Source organism: Electrophorus electricus, chromosome 18 (assembly GCF_013358815.1).
Source record: "Electrophorus electricus isolate fEleEle1 chromosome 18, fEleEle1.pri, whole genome shotgun sequence".
In the NCBI taxonomy this organism is placed as follows: domain Eukaryota; kingdom Metazoa; phylum Chordata; class Actinopteri; order Gymnotiformes; family Gymnotidae; genus Electrophorus; species Electrophorus electricus.
In genome coordinates, this window is record NC_049552.1 from 5,264,054 (window position 1) to 5,284,189 (window position 20,136).

The 20,136-nt window shown below is 39.5% G+C and overlaps 2 protein-coding genes across 3 annotated transcripts in view; one reads left to right on the forward strand and one right to left on the reverse strand.

Annotated features, from left to right (window-relative positions):
- Positions 1-13,315, forward strand: part of espn (espin) — a 44,842-nt gene extending 31,527 nt beyond the window's left edge. Inside the window, exons 10-14 of the mRNA XM_035536317.1 lie at positions 737-882; positions 1,768-2,121; positions 9,639-9,718; positions 11,225-11,236; positions 11,371-13,315. Coding sequence (XP_035392210.1) covers positions 737-882; positions 1,768-2,121; positions 9,639-9,718; positions 11,225-11,236; positions 11,371-11,518 — 740 coding nt within the window. The 3' untranslated portion in view covers positions 11,519-13,315. The remainder of the gene's footprint in view (positions 1-736; positions 883-1,767; positions 2,122-9,638; positions 9,719-11,224; positions 11,237-11,370) is intronic.
- Positions 13,316-18,604: 5,289 nt separating this feature from the next.
- The window catches only part of golm1 (golgi membrane protein 1), a 7,869-nt gene continuing 6,337 nt past the window's right edge, over positions 18,605-20,136 (reverse strand). For both annotated transcript variants that reach the window (XM_035536011.1, XM_035536010.1), the window contains exons 9-10: positions 20,089-20,136; positions 18,605-19,645 (exon numbers count right to left, since the gene is read on the reverse strand). The exon at positions 20,089-20,136 is cut by the window's right edge and continues 54 nt beyond it. In XM_035536011.1, coding sequence (XP_035391904.1) covers positions 19,536-19,645; positions 20,089-20,136 — 158 coding nt within the window. In that variant the 3' untranslated portion in view covers positions 18,605-19,535. The remainder of the gene's footprint in view (positions 19,646-20,088) is intronic.

Here is a 20,136-nt window from a genome sequence, read left to right on the forward strand (position 1 = left end):
GTACTTAATGGCTGATATTAGCATGGCTTCTTAAAAGGCTAGCGTGTGGCCAGCCTTTAGTTCACATCAGGACATCCTTTGCTTCTGATGGTGTATTGATGTACTCGTTTGTCATAGATATGAAGGGAGAATATTTGTTCAGGCTTGCCCTGGCTGTTCCCTGCTGAAGAAGACTTTTTATCTTAATATTCTTAATATTAAATATCTTAATATTCTGTTTTTGCATTTTACCTTTGAACAGAAATCATGTGAACTGCAGAATGAATATGCATAACGGCTGCACATTGTTTTAGGGTTAGGGGTTTTTGGTCCAATTTGCATTGCTTTAATGTTTTCCCCCTCCGAGTATGAAATAATCAGATGATTTACGCCCAGTGCTTGACACAGGTTCACATATCAAATGAATAGAACTCAGACCTGACCTAGAGAAAGCTTTTTATCTACTAGATAAAGTATCATTACACTCACCTCGATCATTACGATCATCGGTATGCCCACTATAATTCAAATGATGAAAACTTCAACAAAGGCAGCTCTTTCTATTCCATTTTTAAATTATACTGCAGCTTTAAACTATTATATCTTTTGTACTTCATTCAAACTGATCAATTTTAATGATTATTGTCTGGGTGTCTCTCTCTCTCTCTCTCTCTCTCTCTCTCTCTCTCTGTGTGTGTGTGTGTGTGTGTCTGTCTGTCTGTCTGTCTGTCTCACATTCCCTCTGTCTTCATGTTAGGCACTAAATCCTTCAACATGATGTCCCCTACTGGAGATAACTCAGAGCTTCTGGCTGAAATCAAGGCCGGAAAGAGTCTGAAGCCCACACCCCAAAGTAAAGGCTACACGACTGTCTACTCAAGCTGCGGGACCACGGGGAGCAACGTGGGTGTTTTACACACACACACGCACACATTACATATTTTAAACCTGATTTAGTTACAGCGGATTCAGTAAGCTTTCAGACCCTTTTTATTTATTTATTTTTTAAAATAAAACATCCATTATGGAGTATTGTGTGTAGATTCATAGGAAGTAAAAATAATCCATTTTGATATGTCTGAAAAATACCAAAATGTATGAATCCTAAATTGGTCTGAAATCTTTTCGTATGTACTGTATCTGGTCCAGCCTAAGTTGCATAAGTTGTATTACAACAAGGCTAAATTGAACAGTGCAGTGGGGTGTCTCTTCACTACTTCGGGTGGTCGGCCCCGAACATTGTCATGCTGTTTGTGTTAGTAAAAGGATTACATTACATAGTTATTATATGTGTAATTGAAATGTTTATTTATATATTTTAAAATAGATTTTATTTTTATGTTATACATATTTATATATATATAAATATATAGAGATCTGATATAGAAAAATTATATACCCAGTAAGAGACCAAAGTGGGAAACTTTGACCTGTCACAATGAGCATTATCTAGGTCCTAGATATATATATCTAGGATAACACAGAGTAGACTGTATACTTGTTTTTTTACTTTCACTGTAGCATGGTTTACAGTGCATAGGCAGAGCATATAATAGCATCAGTACAATCAAGCATTGCCCAGTAGTTGTATTTGCAGATTAAGGGTTTTTAAAGGGTTACTTTGCTATATCTATATATATACTTTGTTTTTGTCATGTTTAAAATCTGAAATCAAATAGAATTGTGTATACTTTAGTTTTTTGGGCTTTTTTACAACTTGGTTTTATTTCTTTCATCTGTGAACTGTGGCAAATAGCACTCTAATTCTATCCATATTTACATTTACAGGGAGAACACACAATGTCACCACCTCAGCCCCAATCTCAGCCCCAGCCTCAATCCAATGTGCTCAAATCGATAAAGCCCACATCTTCCTCCTCCTCCTCTTCATCCACGCCCACAGCAACTCCCACGGCCTCTAGCCCCCGGAACCTCTCCAGCTCACAAAGCTGCGATCAACTGCCCGCGGTCGTTAACGGCAACGGTGCCTCGGGCCACAGCAGCAAGTCCAGCCTGGTGGATATAGAGGCCCTGGTGCCCACCCATGACGAGCAGGGCCGGGCCATTCCTGAGTGGAAGAGACAGGTGATGGTGCGCAAGCTTCAAGTAAAGATGCAGGAGGAAGAGGAGATCAAGAGAAAGGTGAGCAAATGGCAGACACATTTCAAAGTTTTTAGTAGATGAGAAAGTGCATTTGCTACTGGCAACATTATTTAACTTTCTCTTTATATAGGCTGGCTAACATTTCATCAAAGATACCGTTCAACATTCATAATTCATCCCGAAACTGCTCTGTAGGTTTTGATCAATAATGATAATGTGGAACAGCTATTTTTGTTAAGGTGGTAATTATTTGCTTAGATATGAGTTGATTCAAAGTAGGAAACTAGTTGCCAAGGAAGTGAAGTCACTTTCTCAAATTAATTACTGCTATCCTCCTATAGTTACAGAATTAAAATGTTAATGAACTCAACTGTATGAGGATATTGTAGTAAGATTTTGCATGTTCTGTTGGTGTGCATTTACTATTTTTTCACCAAATTCTCTCTTTTGTTGTTACATTACATTGCATTTGGAATTGTCATTTATAATTGTGTTTGTAAAGCAAACAGCTTTACCAACCGTGCTAGCTTTTTACTAACAAAAACAAAATCAGAACACAATTATTGTTTATTGTCATGCAAAATCAATAAATGTGTTCAGAATTTTAAAGTTGGTAGTAGTTAAGAACTTTGATTTTTAGTAATTAAATGGATCATTTGAAGAGTAACTGATGTTATAAGAAATCATTTGGGATGATAGAGATCATATCCGTGTTCTTCAGTACAATGATGGTATAACCAGCACTGCTAACCTGTATTGTAAGAGTGATCAATATATAGGCTATAGTAAACTTAGTATTAGAAATTCTATTGACACTGCAGTTTTGCAGTGGACAATATATACATTTGTCTTGCTATGGTTTGGCAGATGTGTAAATATTCTTCAAATCTCAGTGTTATTGTAACAAGAGCATGTTGTATCCTAGATAATGCTTCTGTCATATTTGATGAGCAGGTGTCCAGAAAAGCTTGAGTCTTTGTGATGTTGACTTGGTGTAGGATCTGAAGGACAGAACAGCAGCGTGTTAAATGTGTCACTGGTGACACTGATGGCAAACTGGGATGAATGTCTGGTACGATAACTGACATAATCAATGGTAATCACTGGCTCATCTGGCTTTGGAGGAGAGGAAGTGTAAGCCAGCTCACTATCACATTAAAGCAGATTGGTTTTCCTGTGGTTTAAATTCAGCCAAAATATATCAATATACCATATGACTTACCTAAGCAGCATGTTGTGAAGCTTTAAACATGAATGACATATGGGCCACATTATTAGAGATCAGGAAGGAAGATCCGTGACCAAGATTGGTTACACCTTCAGTAAAGCTTCCACTTAAAAATGAACATTTTCCTGTCTTGTGCATGTGTTTTGCATAATTTGACTGAGTTTGGACCTGCTGTACAGTGTGATGCAGTGTGCACTTTGGGGCTGCTGTGACCATCCCAAGACAATACTTAGAACTTTGATATTATTGAAGTGGTAGTATGATGTAGATATTGGTGATGGTGCATGACAGCTCTAAGTTTTTACATGGGGATTCAGTGGTGTGATGCAAGGCCCCCTCACACTGCCACTGGTGTCTAAATCTTGGAATGCAGTTACACCTTTGTACTTTGCTCCTTTTTTTCCACGATTCACTTCATGCCTATGTTTTAAAAACTATGGCCATTGGTTCCTGAAGTTCTCCAGAAGCACCTGTCATTCCACATGAGTTCTATTCAAACACACTTAACTATCAGACTTGTACTTATAGCCAGTGAACTACTGAAATATGAAACGAAATAGACTAATTATGTGGAATGATTGGTCTTAAAGACTTTACTAATCCAGACCTGAGATTCAAAAGAAGCAAATCTGGACAAACATTCCTGCTAAATAGGAATTTAATATAAACTTAGTGTGAATAAGACTTTTTTTTAAATATAGACATTGTCAAAGATAAAACCAAATTTGGAAGCTTGAATGAAACGAAATTAAAATGCTCAGCAACTGAAATTCACTAAAGCTTGTACCTTGTCAGCTCATCTTAACTACAGTAAAACAACTACCATTGCACCACTAAATCCATGTAATGTTTGAAACGTTTGGGGTGAAGAAGCTTTAAAAGGAGTGTTTGATGAGCGTTGGACCTGCAGGCTGAAGGACAACCCCTCCCTCTTTTTGTCCTTCTCTGTCTCTTTCTCTGACCTTGCTTTAGTTCGCTGCCCGTGGATATTACCAGGCCCAAGACTGGCATTACTCCCATGCACACAATGCTATACTGGGTCCATTCGGTGAATTGATGACTGAGGACGATCTCATTCGTATTGAAAGACAGATTGAGAACCTGCAGGTCATGCACAAAGTGACCGAGGTAGAGAGGGAGCTGGAACAGCTGGAGAAAGAACTTCAGCAGCTTCTCCCCGTGTCTGCTGCGCTGAACCACGAGCATTTCTCAGTCAATCCCAAACAGGTTCACGGGCAAGCAGAGGACCTTCCTAGCTGGTGTAGCAAAATTTCCACACTACTTAAAAGTATGGCCATCCTCCTTGCTACATTAGGTGGCAAACAGTTTGACATTCTGGATATGATTAATCAAGGCTATACCTATGAAGGACTGAAGAGCGGAAAGGCCCAGACAAACACCGTTATGCCAGGCAACATTGGCCGATCACAGTCTTTCACAACCCGAGAGGAGGTGGAGAAAGAGATCAAGCAGTGCGGTGTGTCAGTGAAAAATCTGAAGGCCAATTATGAGATTCAGAGCCAGTCCAAGCACAAAGATAACAAACTAAACCGAGTATACAAACGGAAGAGATCGCTCCCAGTAGTTAGTGAGTGCAGTTTTTCCTCTGAGCCCATGCTAGAAGATGAGCTCATCTTCTATCCCCATGAGAGCCATTCTGAGAGCCCTGATGGTTTACAGTCAGAGCAAGATCAAGTCTTGCCCTTAGTGGACGAACCAATTATAACACCATTATATGCACCTTTGACATATAATGGAACTAACAGTGTCTCCCAGTCAGGCAGTGGGTCTGACAGTGTCCCCAAGTCAGGCCTGGATAATAATCTTGAACAACCTCTATGTAGTGACCCTACATTAAATGCAGACCTCCTCACACGCAGCCTGGAGGTGCAGACAGACGTGAGCTATGTTCAGGAGTCCATTGAAATGCGAAAGGAGAGGATTGTGTTCCTCTTTCTGGAGCACTGGAGAAAGTACACCATGACTGAGTCCTACAAGCCCAAGTACACAGGCAGAGAAAGTCATGTCACCGTTGTTGATCATCACTCCCGGTATAACCGTAATCAGTTTGAGTTGGATGGGAGCTTGCAAAATGAGGATGACCAACTCCTGCTCTTCATGAAACAGAGACAGGTAGTGGGGAACCTGCTTGGCCACTGGAGGGACATCATGAGCCAGGTGCCCACCCGACAGATCCGCCGGCTCAGCCGTGCTCAGATAGTCTACTGGCCCGAGCACTTCCTCCCACACATAAACGGGGCTCCGGTCCAGTATGACTCTCTGTCGCTTGACCTTTTCATGCTTGGTTACTTCCAGCTGCTTGAGATGAACATGCCACGTGTTGAGCGCAAGTTCCGGCACTTGCTTTGCTACGAGATGTTCGACCGACTGGGCAGCTGTCCTTGGGAAGCGATCCTCCAGTTCCACCGTGAGGTAATGGAAAGCATCGAAACTGGGAGCCGGGATTGGTCAGACGGCTTTGAAGACATCAGGCTGAAATACTTCGGTGAAGGCGCAGTGGGGGAGGGACTGCAGCAGGCAGCTCAGACGATTTGGCCTCCAGAAACCTTCAAGGAAGTGGTAGAACCACACCAAAGCATTTCATCTGATCCAGACATGCCTGAGCCAAGCCACACAATGCCTTCTCCACCAAAACAAGACTCTCTGGAAGAGACCAGACAAGATTTAGCTCAAACCTCACAGGCTTTTCCGCAGAGCTTTTACGAGAGGCCTGAACAACATGCCACACTGGCACCTGTGCAGGACGCAGCAGAGAATATCGTTCCAGACTCTGTCCAGCAGCAAAATGGTTCAGCCTTGGCAGAAAGTGCAGCACAGCCAAGGAGTGTGGCACAAGCATCAGCCGAAAACCCCCTATGTGAGCCTGCTGGCGCAGGTTCTGGAGAAAAGAACCCAGCAAATCATGGCGCTGAGCCAAATGAAGACTCCATAAAGCTTATCTATGAGCTAAAGGAGTTCAGCAATGAGGAGATTATCAGATACATTGAACGAAGCTTTGCCTTCTGGAAGGAGAAGGAAGCACACCTGTTTGATATCTGACTGACGAGGACCATGATGGTAACAATGATCATTTGAACAAACTTAGAATTAAAATTTCACATGTAGTAAAAGAATTTACTCAAACAAGGTATGACAAAGGACAACAGGTCTGTTCAGACAAGAATGTGTGTTGGAGAGAGAAAGAGAGAGACAGCATCTGATTAAAATAATGTGAAATCATTTCACTGTCTGAAAAATCATTCATGCACGATACTGCCGAAAACTGCAAATCCAGCAGTTGAGAAATCTAAGAAAATTAAGGGATAGTTCAAGGTTAGATTGTTTTTTGAACAACGCCCAGTTTTAAGTTAATGCTAATAAAGCATAGAAGTCTCTAAACATTTAAAGTTGACTGGATAAAATATGCAATGTTTGTACTGATGCTGTGACGGCAGAGAGGAAGTGAGAAGCGAAGTTCCATTTACAAGTTCTTTATTGTTCATGTTTTTCCACGTCGCGTCGCCGAGTCTCGTGGGTAGGTAGGCTCGCGTCGTTCGGCTACTAATGTGCAGCCCCGTCCCTCCGAACCTGTGGGTGTACAAATACACGTGCAGGTCAATGAGGTGCAGGTGTCTCCTGTCAGAAGACAGGTGATTGTGAGCGAGGAAAGTGCGTGACACGGTCCTGGTCCTGCGGGGGCGTGCCCCCCCTTTTTGGGTACCGGTCTACCGTGACAGATGCTTGTTAAATTTTAAGTCATTCTTAATGTTTGATGTATAAAATATTCTATAGAAAGTTTTATGTAAAATGCATAACATAGCAAAATATGTTTATACAGATTTAACCTTTCCTCAGATAAGTTATAAAAGACATGTGTAAATCTTATTTTGGACTTTTGAGCTATCAAGGCTTAATCAAAGATCCATACATGTTCGATGCTCTGACCCATTATTGGATATTAGAAGATGATAAAAATTTTATTACTCTCTTCCCATGTTGTAGTGGCTTGAAAATATTTAGTTCAGTATTTTTAAAAGCATATAACAAAGAGTTATGTTACAGTAATGCAAGAAACAGCATATACTATTATAATTTTAACCCTAAATAGAAAACCATGTCCTAAATAATTTTATTTCTTCCTTGAACATAGATGAGTTGCTTCTCATTTGGAGTGAAATGTAGCTATGTTTGTATGTCCTTTAATTTGAAATGGTTGTTGTATATTTTTGCTTGTTTTTATAGTTAGAATTGAGTCTGAGCACAGGTTTTTTTGTGTTCTTTTACTCTACATGACCCAGGATTGCCCAGAATGACCAATGAGTATTTTGCTTTGATGAGAATTGGAATCAGTAGAAACTTGAATATTTAATGCAAGTTGACTGATATTTGGTGATATCACCTATGCTTGCTGTTATTTAAGGCTACCTAAGGGCCCTTAGGTCTATTCCAGCTTCATTGCTTGAGGATTAGGTATTTCACATGTTTTTACTTTTCAGACTGATGGCTATAATCAGCTTTGTGTAGCTGAATTTCAAAGTTAGAAAATAACTGGATGTGGTAAAATAAAAAAAAAACACAAAACAACGATTGTACCATTCTAGTGTTTATTTTGGGTGTTACAGATGTTTTGTTTTTGTTTAGCAGATTACCCATGCTTGAAGTGTTCCATTTTTTTTCTTTTTTTTCAATAATCAATAAAACATGTTTTAGTGATTTCAGTACTTATGATTTTTTTGTTTATGCCACATTTTTTATAAAACTAAGAAGTTCACCATGTTTAAAATATATATAAGCTAAGAAGTAAAACAAATTAATCCCTACAGTTTTTCCAATGACTTGATCATTACATGGAGGTCAAGGAGATGGTTATGTCTGCAGTCCAGTTCTACTGCATGTGGTGTGGTGGCTCAGTGGTTAAGGTACTTGACTAGTACTCAGAAGGTTGCCAGTTGAGGTCCTGCCACTGTTGAGCTTCTGAGTTATGTCTGTATTCAAGTTGTATACAGACATAATTGTAAGTTGCTTGGGATAAATGTCATGAATGTAGTAGTCACCTGACAATACTTTCTGTGTTTGGCAAAATAAAGCAGAACGTTCTTGGTAACCTCTATAAAATGCAGCTATTCACCTGTTAATACAGGTCTGCTCTAACACTGACTGAGAGGAGCTGAGAGGAGGTGTGTGTGGAAGCAGGAAAAACACATAATTGGGATCTCCAGAACTGGAATGGAAACCAGTGGAATATGGGACAACAGTTAGACAAAGAATATTTGTATTCAAGCAATAAACCTTTAAACCTTCCTTCAGATGTATAAATGTAATGTTGAGATATCATCTAATTCCTGAATTCACTTTCCTTGATCAGGCAACCTCTCTTATTCCTTTTGTCATTTTTTTCTTCCCTGGGGAGTAATTGAATATTTAGGTGCAGATTATCTTACCTGGATCCTGGGGCTTTGGCCAGTTAAATGGCACAGTGGGAGCACATTTACAGTATCGAATCTGCTTCTAGGGGAAAATGAGAAGCTCAAAATGGCCGGCTCGTCTGCTGGCTTCTCATTACGATATGCAGGGCTGCACACAATAAGTCTTTCAGTCTGAAGGAAGAGAGGGCTGCCTGAGCGTACCTTCACACCTCAGCTGAACAGGGTTTCGGAAGTCGTATTTTCCCTGCCTGTCCCTCTGAGCGTGGGTCTGGGAAAGAATCTACCAGTGAATTTTGCTGAAAGTTAACACCAGGAGCGCTGCAATAGTCAAGGACTATGCTGGCTATTCATAATTGTTGGCGAGAGTGTTTTTTGGTTTTCTATTAATCTGATTTTTTGTAATCCAGATGGGCTCTGGTATTTTTGTGTTTAACTGTTTGCATTTTAACAAGCAAATTTGCTGCTGTACTTTTTTTTTTTTACTTTATTTTTAGGGAACCACACATTTACATTTACGGCATTTAGCTGGCACTTTTATCCAAAGCGACTTACAATTATGAGTGAGTACAACTTGAGCAACTGAGGGTTAAGGGCCGTGCTCAGGGGCCCAACAGTGGCAACTCGGCAGTGGTGAGGATTGAACCAGCAACCTTCTGATTACAGGGAACTGACATTAGCAAACTTTACGGTATTCCTTCCAGAAGGCATGTTTGCGCCAGTCCTTATACAGAAAATTGCAAGTCGACACTGAGTACAAAATGGAATCTGTGGATGTCTACATTAGCTATTTAGTTATTTATGCCTTATATACTGAGAAGCTTTTTTGGAGCAGCATGGTCAGTGATTTGAGAGCGTCTTAGCGATCTCATTGGCTGCTTCCTTCCTTCATCTCCTTCTGATAGGTTGAGGAAGAGACTGCCCGCCTAGCATCCCTGCCTGCCTGGAGAAGAGACATCATGAAGAAAAAACTAGAGGAAGAGAAGTGAGTGTAAAAAAAAGGCAGAGTAGGACATGTTGTCCTCCGTACACCTTCCTTAGTCTTCCTTATCTTTTCCCCCATTTAAATGAGCAGTTACTGTTACCTTTTTTTTAGTCCAAACTCATATGTACACTACATAGTCAGAGGTATGTGGACACCTTTGAACATCCTGTTCCAAAAAACCATGGGCGTTAATAGCTGGAACAGCTACTACCCTTCTGAGGAGGCTTTCCACAAGGTTTAGATGGGATTCTGTGCCCATTCACTTAAACGAACATCGTGCTCCGATCCATTTTCAGATTCATCCCAAAGGTTATAAGCAGGATTAAGATCAGTGCACCGTGCAGGCCGCTGGAGTTCCTCCACAACAAACTCATCAAGCCTTTTCAAATCTTTTATCCTACCTCCACCAGACTTTAGTATAGGCAGTAAGTGTTCATGTGGCAAACTCTTCCACCAAACCCAGATATGTGTATCAGACAGCCAGATGCTGAAGTGTGATTCATCACTCCAGAGAGCACTTTTCCACTGCTCCAGAGTCCAGCGGCCGTGTAACGTACACCGCTCCAGCTGATGCTAGGTGTCGCACATAGTGATCTCAGGCTTGTACGTAGCTGCTCTGCAAAGGGAAACCCACTTTGTGAAGCTCCCAACACACAATCCTTGTGCTGATGCTGTTTTCAGAGGCAATTTGGACTCTGTAGGGAGAGATGCCACAGAGGACTATTCCTTTGTGCGTGCTGTGTGCTTCAGCATTCAGTGACCCAGGACTGTGAGTTTGGGTGGTCTTCTGCTTCCTGGCCGAGCTGCTGTTGCTCCTAGATGCTTCCATTTCTCAGTAATAGCGCTTACGTTTGATTGGGACAAATCTACCAGGGCAAAAATTTCGGAATCTGAATTCAATAATTAGGAAGGATGTCCACATACTTTTGGCCACAGTGTATATGTACTCTGTGATAATTGGAATGCATAAAGACATGAACCTACACAGGATGCCATAGCGGTCAGAAGTCTGACAAAATATTTGTGATTGCTCCTTTAACACCGTGTTTTAATTTTCCAAAGAGCTAAGCCAGAACACTGGACACACTGGACACGTGGCTTTAAAAGCAGTGCTTTACTCAGATATATTGATATTGGTAATAAGGACTCATGCGGTTAACGTCAGAAGACGTCATGCTGGGTTTCATTCAGTGCAAGCCATGTTAACATGGTTGAGAAAAGCATTCAAGGAGGAATAGCGTATGTCCTTTTTGATAGTTAAGTTGGTAACCAGCCTATAATTTATATAGCATTTACTATAATATGCTTTCAAATTCGCATAATATAGTAGGACTGTATTGTATAGACAAATATGTACCTTAAATGTTGTAAATAATGTAAACCACATGCTTTTTGTCTGTGTCTTCTAGAATCTTTGTGCAGTGAATTTTTTATTTGTTTGTGCATTCAGTGCATTTCATACATGTGTAATCTTCTAATATTTCTTATCCATATCTGCACGGGCAGGGAGCAAAAAAGGTAAGACATTCTGATTATTACTCAGTAGTTATATCCTTTATATACACAGTTATGTTTTTGTTTTTATTTCTGCCCTGCTTTTGTCTAGTGTGTCCACTGACCTTGTTGCTGTGTGACTTCCTCCGACCTGGCAGAAAAGAGGACGAGCGGCTGAGGATGGAGAAGGAAAACGAGGAGAAGTTGGAGCTGGAGCGACTACGCACGCTAGGCTACGACGAGACAAAGCTGGCGCCGTGGCAGCGACAGATCATCCTAAAGAAAGGGGATATAGCAAAAGACTAGAGCCAGCTGTGCCTGTTCCTTATCTGTTTCCTGCTCCTCAACCTCCTGCAGTTCACGCCATTTCCCACAATCCTCTATTGCGTGTGCACAGTGGGCCCACTTTAAGTTTGACTGCTTGAATTATTACAGTGATTAGCTAAGAGGAGGTTATGTACAGGTAAGAGCTGATAAAGGATTTATAGTTCTTTGAAATAAGAAATATGTGCAATTGTTCCAAGGGTCAAAAGACTATAATTTTATAAGTGGTGCTGACCAATTGTGCATTTACAGATTTTTAAAGAAAAAAATTCACACCCCAGCAATGATATTACACGTTTCAATGCAGCTATGTTTTGCAAATTATTCTTAGGCATACACACATGTACTGCTTTTTCCCCACACTACATCATTTCAAGTCTTTTGAAGTATTTTCATATATAGTAATGTATGTTTAGGATCAATGTAGTTATTCTGCACACACATTTTTGCAGTTTTTGAACCTTCAGACTAATCTGATTAAAACAGACTAATTTGAATAAAAGCATCAGTTCAAAAACATGTTTGGTATGGAAAGATATATTAGTACACTGAAATATTTCAGACAGAAAAGACTTTTACAAGGTACGCAAATTATTAAGTAACAACAATGTGCACAACCTACCTTAGATGTGTCTTCTCTTAGGATATCAAGCCTATTCTTCCCTTTTCAGTCCAGGAATGTTAGATTAGTTAATAAATGAGTAGGTAAAAACAATATACGTTATTCTTCATGAATATATTTCAGATTGGGGGGGGGGGGTTTTCTGATCAGGAAAATGTATGTAGCTTATCACATAAGAACACCAGAAGAGGGCATCAGACCTCGGTGTCATGAATTCCATTATGTGGTATCCCACAAGGCCACATGTGGGCCTGTTTATTCCATGCACAATCCGTGACTGTTACTCTGCAGTTATGAAGCTAAATTAAATGTTACTGCAAGTAATATGTAAATGTTAGACTAACATGTAAATGTTAGACAAAAAAAGTTCAATACATTTAGGTGTGCATATTTCCAATAAAATTAGGACACAAATTTTATATCAGAACCAGGACCCTTATGGTGGTGAGGAGCCAATGTCTTAAATATTTCACTTAGCTATGTATTAATTACACACTTTCTGTCCTAATATCGCACCTGTGATGTCTGTAGAGATGTTCCAAACCGGAAAGTTTACAGTGGCTGCAAAGGAATTGTTGTGTAACAGATTACATTCTTGTTTCACTATTGTACACCTTATATATAAACACATACACTATCCTTATGTGACCAAAATATCCTTATCAGAAGAAAGTTTTTCTGCTTTTCTTCTTAGTGGTAGTACCAGGACCTCTGAAAAGTGCCGGATGTGTCTTTGTCTGAATGCACATTTATATATGTAGTGTCCATCCTGTGTCATTACATGTGTGCTAGGTAAACTTGACAGATTTTCAGTGTACATTTGTTAGTTTTTCTTTTTGGAAATTGTAAAAAAAAAAAAATTATATATATATATATATATACACACATACAAATATATATGTAACACATGGTCCTCTTTGAGTTATTGACTGGAAATAATCTTAATTCATTTGATGCCATAATGATTAATCAAATATATGTGAACGCATTGCCATTAGAAGATTTTCTATTCACGACTAATGTATATAGCAATACTGAGAAACTGTTAACGAACTTACACTATGTTCTAACAAATTTTTTTTCTTTTCAGCCTTTGCTTGCAACACACTAATTATTGTAAACCTTCAATTTCAGACTATCAAATGAAACTGAATAAAAACCAAAATCACAACTTTTGCACATTTGTTCTCTTTTGATTCTAAGAAACCATGCTCTAGGGTGCTATACTTCATTTTTAACAGCAGATGGCGCAATGTCTTATTTATATTTAAACCAGCGGTTCATCTCACAGTTCTGGGGTGCATATCAGAACCTTTTTCTGGTTTCCTCTTCTTGTCTGCATCAAAGTGAAGATGACAGCTAAAGGAAAGGATAAGCGATAATGAGATACATGATCTATATTTGTACCTGCACGACTTGCATCGACGAGGGTGTAATGTGCATGATATCATCGCGCAAGGTCGCTGTGATGTCATCCATCTTATTACTGCGTCTATTAGCAGACAGCACTTTGCTTTCACACGATGTCAATATCTGACATCTAATTATAATAGTAAGATTGAAGCGGAATTTATTCTGTAGAATGACAATGTCCAATCACAATGTTCTGTAAAGTGTTTCTATATAAACAGCTTAGCAGTGTGGAGAAGCCCATGTTTATATTTCTGCTCCCTCTTGATGCTTTTCTCTTTCTCTCTGAAATATCTCTTTTGCTTTCTTATTGAGGCGGCCAGTGAGCATCCTCCTCTTGCTCTTGTATTTGGGCTGAGCGTCGGTGGTCTCTGGCTTTACAAGAGCTTCCTCCGTTCCCTCCAGTGTGCTCTAGGCTTGACTGCGTTGCGTCAGCTTCGGCGGTCGGGGACGTATCAGACGGCTCCTCTGCAGGGCCTGGACTTGGGTGGAGGGGCTTTATAGAAATAACCGCGGGGTCTCCAACTGGGGAATCTGGCTTCGCCTTGGGTTTGGCCTTCTCCTGCTCGCTGCTATCCTGCTGGATTCCACCAATAAAAGAGGCATTGCTGATTTTCAGCTGTCCTGTTCTCCTCTCTGGCTCCTTCTCGTTCTCTTTCTTCTTCTTAGACACACGGAGCATCTTATCCTCCCTGTTCTTCTCCCTGTGTTTCTTCTTTCTTCCTTTGTGGTTCCTCCTGGGGCTGTTTTCCATGTTGCCTTCTCTCTGCTGAACACATGCTACTCAAGCTATTCAAACTGGCTCTTTTTGCTCACTCTTTGCCGTCTCCATTTCTTCAGAAATGCGTCTTTCTGTTTCTTGGGTTTTCTCTTTTTCAACCCTTTCTCTTTTTCGTCCCTCTCTGTGCACTCTGGGATAGCTTTTCTGCCACCATTCTTTCTGCTTTTTCAGAATTCCTCACCATTTTCCCCTCCTCTTTCCATACAGCATCTTCCACTTCCTTTGCCATCCTTCTGTCCATTTCTCTCATTTTCTGTTCCATCTCCATCCATCTTCTCTTTTCTGTTCTTCTTAAGTATATCAGGAATGTATATCTTTTCTCTTTCATCAGCCAGTTTGTTTCTCATTATTTCTAGCATTCTTTCCTTCCGTTCCTCCGACTCTCTTTAATTTTTCCTCTTTTTCCATCTGTCTCAATATCCTGTATGTTCATCTGTGCTTTCTCAAACTGATCTGCACGTATGACAGTGGAGCATGTCAAGTGACAAAGGAGTGCATCACTTGTGGACAGACACTCTTTTCTAAAAACAATATTGAATTTATAGCTTTCTTTTTAAAAATCTTAAGTGTATGAAATCACAAGTCCAACACACCTAGCTCTGGTGCAGTCTGCGTAATTGAGGCCTATATGCTATAGTAAAAACGAATATGGTAGGTGTATTCCAGTTCATGTACTGCTCTCCACAATCTCTTACTCCCGAATAAGGATGTGAACTTGTGAGTGTATATAGTTGCCTCTTGGTGGAGTCACAATACTTCTGTGACGTCATTAGCCTCTATCAGTACCCTTTCCTATCAAAGCATATCTATGAACCCATAACACAGATTCGTACATACCTGGTTTGTAAATATGTAGGATAAATGACTACAGTTAGTGATTCTCACCAATGCTACTGTGTTTATTAGAAAATCTAAATGGGACAGTGAAGTCTGGACAGAAAGAGCCATTATATAGAAACAGCACAGCAGCTGTTGGAGGAAATGGCTCCTACAAACCCTCTGTCAGAAGAAGAGTTTTCATGTCTTGTGCGCTGTGAAATTTTCAGGGATCCTGTTCTACTCTCGTGTAGCTATAGTGTGTGAAAAATCTGTCTGCAACAGCTCTGGGATCTCAACAATGCCCAGTTTGTAGGAGAAGATCCTCGAAATCTGACCCTCCCTGTAACTGTGCAGTAAAGAACCTGCGTGAGGCTTTTCTAGAGAGCTGGAGTCAGAGAGTTTCAGCAGGGTCTGAGGTGCTGTGCAGTCTGCACAACGAGAAACTTAAACTTCTCTGTCTAGAGGACCGAGAGCCTGTGCATGTAATGTGTCAGAACTCAGGAAATCACAGAAATAATGACTGCAGCCCAACAGATGAAGCTGTATGCGAGCTATCAATTTTGGAATGCAACTTGTGTTGCCAAAGTCCATGGAATTACTCATAGAATTACTTAATATGGGTTATTAAACTCCATGAAACTCTAATGTCTATATGTTGTAATAAAGTCTATGAGAATCATATTCTCCAACACTCCAACTGACAGTTTTCTCATTATTCTACATTTGTTTCTCTCCTCTGAGGAACTTGCCAGCAAAGATATCAGTAACAGTGGGACAGTACAGTTAATGCTGCACTGAATTAATACATTTACAGCATTTAGCTGACACTATTATCCAAAGCAAGTTGCAATTATGACCAAAAACAATTCAAGCAATTGATGGATAAGGGTCTTGCTTAGGGTCCCAAAAGTGGGGCTTAAACTGGCAAACTTCTGATTACTAACCCAGTAACGTAACCACTGAGCAACCACTGCCAACATTCATGCATATAGTGAATCAAGAAAAAATATACTAGAATACTTTATTAGTGGTCACCCTCCAGAGGTACTCTGCTAGTGCTCACCCTCCCTGGTTACTCTGTGGATGGTAGCTGTGCTAGAAGATGAAGAGTACCAGTGGGACCTGGAAACAACTACAGGTGGAGAAAATTAGTTTAAAAACCTGAGATAAATAAAATGGAGTAAAATGTTCATTGAAACTTCTTATCATAAACTTCACCCATGTAACACTGAAATCACTGACTGTATTGATTTTAAACACCTGACTACTGTGCATTGAGACAGTACATCTGACTCCAATTACACTCCTTTGATGTTTTAGTTTTTCATATCACTCTTTAAGATACATAGCACTATAATCACATGTACACTGCACCTTTAAGGTGTATTATTTTGAATGATGAAATTTCTTATTGTAAAGAATGTGAAATAATTTGCTTACATTCTTCTTTTAGATGGAAAAAGCTGTTCAGGCAGTGCTTTTTGTTCACAGATTAAAGAAAACATCTCAGAAGTGTCAGTCAAGCAGAGGTTAATGAATGTTTACTGAGAACCTGACATTACTGAGTTAGAAAAGTAATATTGTTTTGCTAGATCATATATTACTCTAGAAGAACTGTATCATGTTGTGGTGAAACCTGAGATTTACATTATAGCTCATTATTCACATTCTCTCAGTCAACACCATGCTTACTGGGCATGTATAGTCTTTAGTTTGTTGTTTAATTTTAAAAAAAGACATACTAAAATTTACTGAGAAAATGCCTGAGAAGGCTGTGAAAAGGCTGTGTAAATTTGAACAATATAAAGTAGGAAAAATTCTGAAATGCACCATCAAGCTCAAACATGGTTTATTATTCATCACTGGTCAGAGGAGCAGGGACCTCCAAACCAGTCCAAAGCTGTAAGAGAGAAGAGGGGCTTTTATTCAGTCAAGCAATCATGGTTAATAAAAGCAGCGGTGGTTGGAATCCATGCAAAGACGTAAACCAAACACCAAAGAAGTTGTTCAGAAACCAGGAAATGGAAACAAACAAAACATGGTATATCACTGACCCATTACTCCAATCAACCCCAACTGAACAGGAACTCGAAAACAATAAATACATTTACATCATTTGGAAATCAGCCTTCACTTACAGAAGTGCTTTGTAGTCTCTATTACACATCCTCATGTGTAACAAATTGACTTGCTTTACACTAAACATACTGTGATACCGTGGAATTCATACAATGACCAGCGTGTCATATAGAATTATGTAAGTACTCACTAGCCAGAGTGAAGAACCACCTAGAGTTCTATGTATAACCCACACCAATTCCCTGTAAAATATCACATTTCTGTTACACACCCTTAAAGCATAGCATATTCCCATGATTTACTATGGGTTATGAAATAGAATCTGCTTTGTAACATTTTATCATTTGTAATCAGATAAAATGTATTGTTTTATATACATTAAACCTGCACCTATCTCCATTGCTGGTTGTTGGCAAGTAGGTTAGGGGGAAATAAATCAATAACAAAAACACCCAATACACCCAAGTGGCAGAAGTGTATTGTGGGTTTACCACTGAATACAAAGCTAGCATGACTTCTGAAGCTTAAGCGCAGGCTTCACTTTACAGCAATAAAAATGTCAGTGATGGTTCCATTGTGTGCTTCTAGTTGTTGCCTTTGTCAAGATGATCTGCGTGAACCATGTCCTCAAAGTGGGCAAACAGAAGGCTTTGATGAAGCTACTTGCAGGAAGACACAAAGTAGACCAAAGGCTACTGCCTTTTTATGCCACCCCAACAATTCTCCAAATGGACCATAAAATAAGGTACTTAACACAATGCTGAAACATTCCATGCAACTCTTCGCCTGCCTCCTTCATTGTAGGTCCTTCTGAAATGTGATTTATCTACATACCATTTCAAGAGTCAAAGTCATCTGACTTCTCAAAGAGATCCTTTCTCCGCACCTGAAATGTCAACATTCAGCTCTCGCCCCCTAATGAGCCCTCTACAGTATGCTAGAGGGCTCCAAGTCCACTAGACTATTGCAGTGTTGCATTAGCAGACAATGCAGTTTGTAGCACAGTTCGTTCAGCTATTGAAGGTTGCAACTCTGCTCAGTCAAACATTAAAAATGCAGTTTGTTCTGTGACTACAAGCACATAAAAGACCTTGATGTAAGGCCTTTGATGTAAGAATTCCTTCTTTTATTAAAGACGGGATACCCAGTTCCAAGCCTCTCTGGCCTTTTGTGCAAAATATTTCAGTTGGTCTAAAGAGCCTAAATAATAATAATAATGAGAAATCTCAATGTGTGCATGAAGCTCTCCTTTCCATCAATTGCATACCAAAATGTGCCTTGGTTTGGTACTTTTCGATTAAAATATCACCACAGAATACAAAGTTTATCAAAAACAAAAGATCATAAAATATAAAAAAGCTTTGTCATGTTAGTTTTTATTGACATGTTTCAACTCATGTTATGTCTTTCAGCAACTAAAATTACTTTAAAAATCCAGACAAGTACAAGGTAAAAAGAATTAACCTGGAATTTAAATAGATTTTAGAAATCACAAACTATGGTGTCTTAGAAAAATTATCAAGTTTTTAGTCTCTAAATCAAGTGTTGCTAAGGTACTTAAATCAATCCAAAACAAATTTTTTTTTTGTTTGGTTTTTTTTTACAACAAAATGTAAGAAACCGCAATAGCTTAGTTACAGTAAATTTCCACTGGAAGATGTGATTCATAATGGAACAGTCTTTCCATACAATTGACTTATTTAGCTTTGTGAAATGTACAAAATCTAGCTTAATTAAGGTTATGACAAGGCAACTGCACTGTGATTGCACTTGAACTCGAGCATAAAGTTTTGGTTGGTCTAAATATGGACTTTTGTTTGGCTTTCTCTTTCCAACAAGCAATTCACAACTGAACTGATACACTGAGGTGTTAATTTGCAGATGTTAGTGTAGTGGGTCCATATTTCTGTGTGATTTAAAGGAGGAATTCAATATGTTGTATATACACTCAGTTCAGGCTCCTCTCTCCAATAAGCAAAAAAGCTGCACTTTAAGAGGCTAAAACCAGTAAAAAGAAACAATGGTAATGTAGCAATAATCAGTATGGTGAATTTTTGTATGATGTAAACCTTGTGCTGTGTGCAAATGGCCATTAGTTCCTAAGTATATGTTGAAAGGAACATCAAGTTGTAACCTACTGTGTGCTCATCTCAGCAAGTAATGGTCGGTTTGATTATTTGAGGGTGGAGCTGTCACTCTGGTTTGCAGATAAATGCAGTGTAAATTCTGTTACCAGGCACATGCGTGTGACTGCATGTGTGTGTGTGTGTGTGTGTGTATGCACATGATTACATCTCGGCGAGTTCTACTTGTTTGTCAGCTTCAAACTCGGGCTCATTGTCGTCGTCGCCGTTGTAGTCGGCCAGCTCCTCCTCGAACTCCTGTGCTGCTTTCTCATCTACATACAAAGTGCCAGCAGAACAATCACAACCCACAAGCTCAAACACAATGCATGGTACACTTAAAAAAAAAAAGCGAGGTTATAGCTACATATCAACCAATGAAGCTATCTACACACAAAATAAATAAATAAATAAATTTAAATATATATATATATATATTAATGCAACTCTGGACAGAAATACATGTTGTGACATTGCAGAAGCTTGTGAAAATGATGCCAAAGTGAATGCGTGCCATAATCAAAGCTAAAGGCGAAATATTAGCGTGTGTGACCTTTTTTTGGCCAGGCTGTGTGTATGTATGTATATATATTTTACACACACACACACACACACACACACACACACACACACACACACACACACACACACACACACACTTGTTTCATGTTAGGCTTTTTAGCATCCAAGATAGAAGCAAAATATTTCGACTGTGCACCTTTGAGCTTGGACAGCCGCTTCTCAATCTCGCCCTCATTGTCGTATT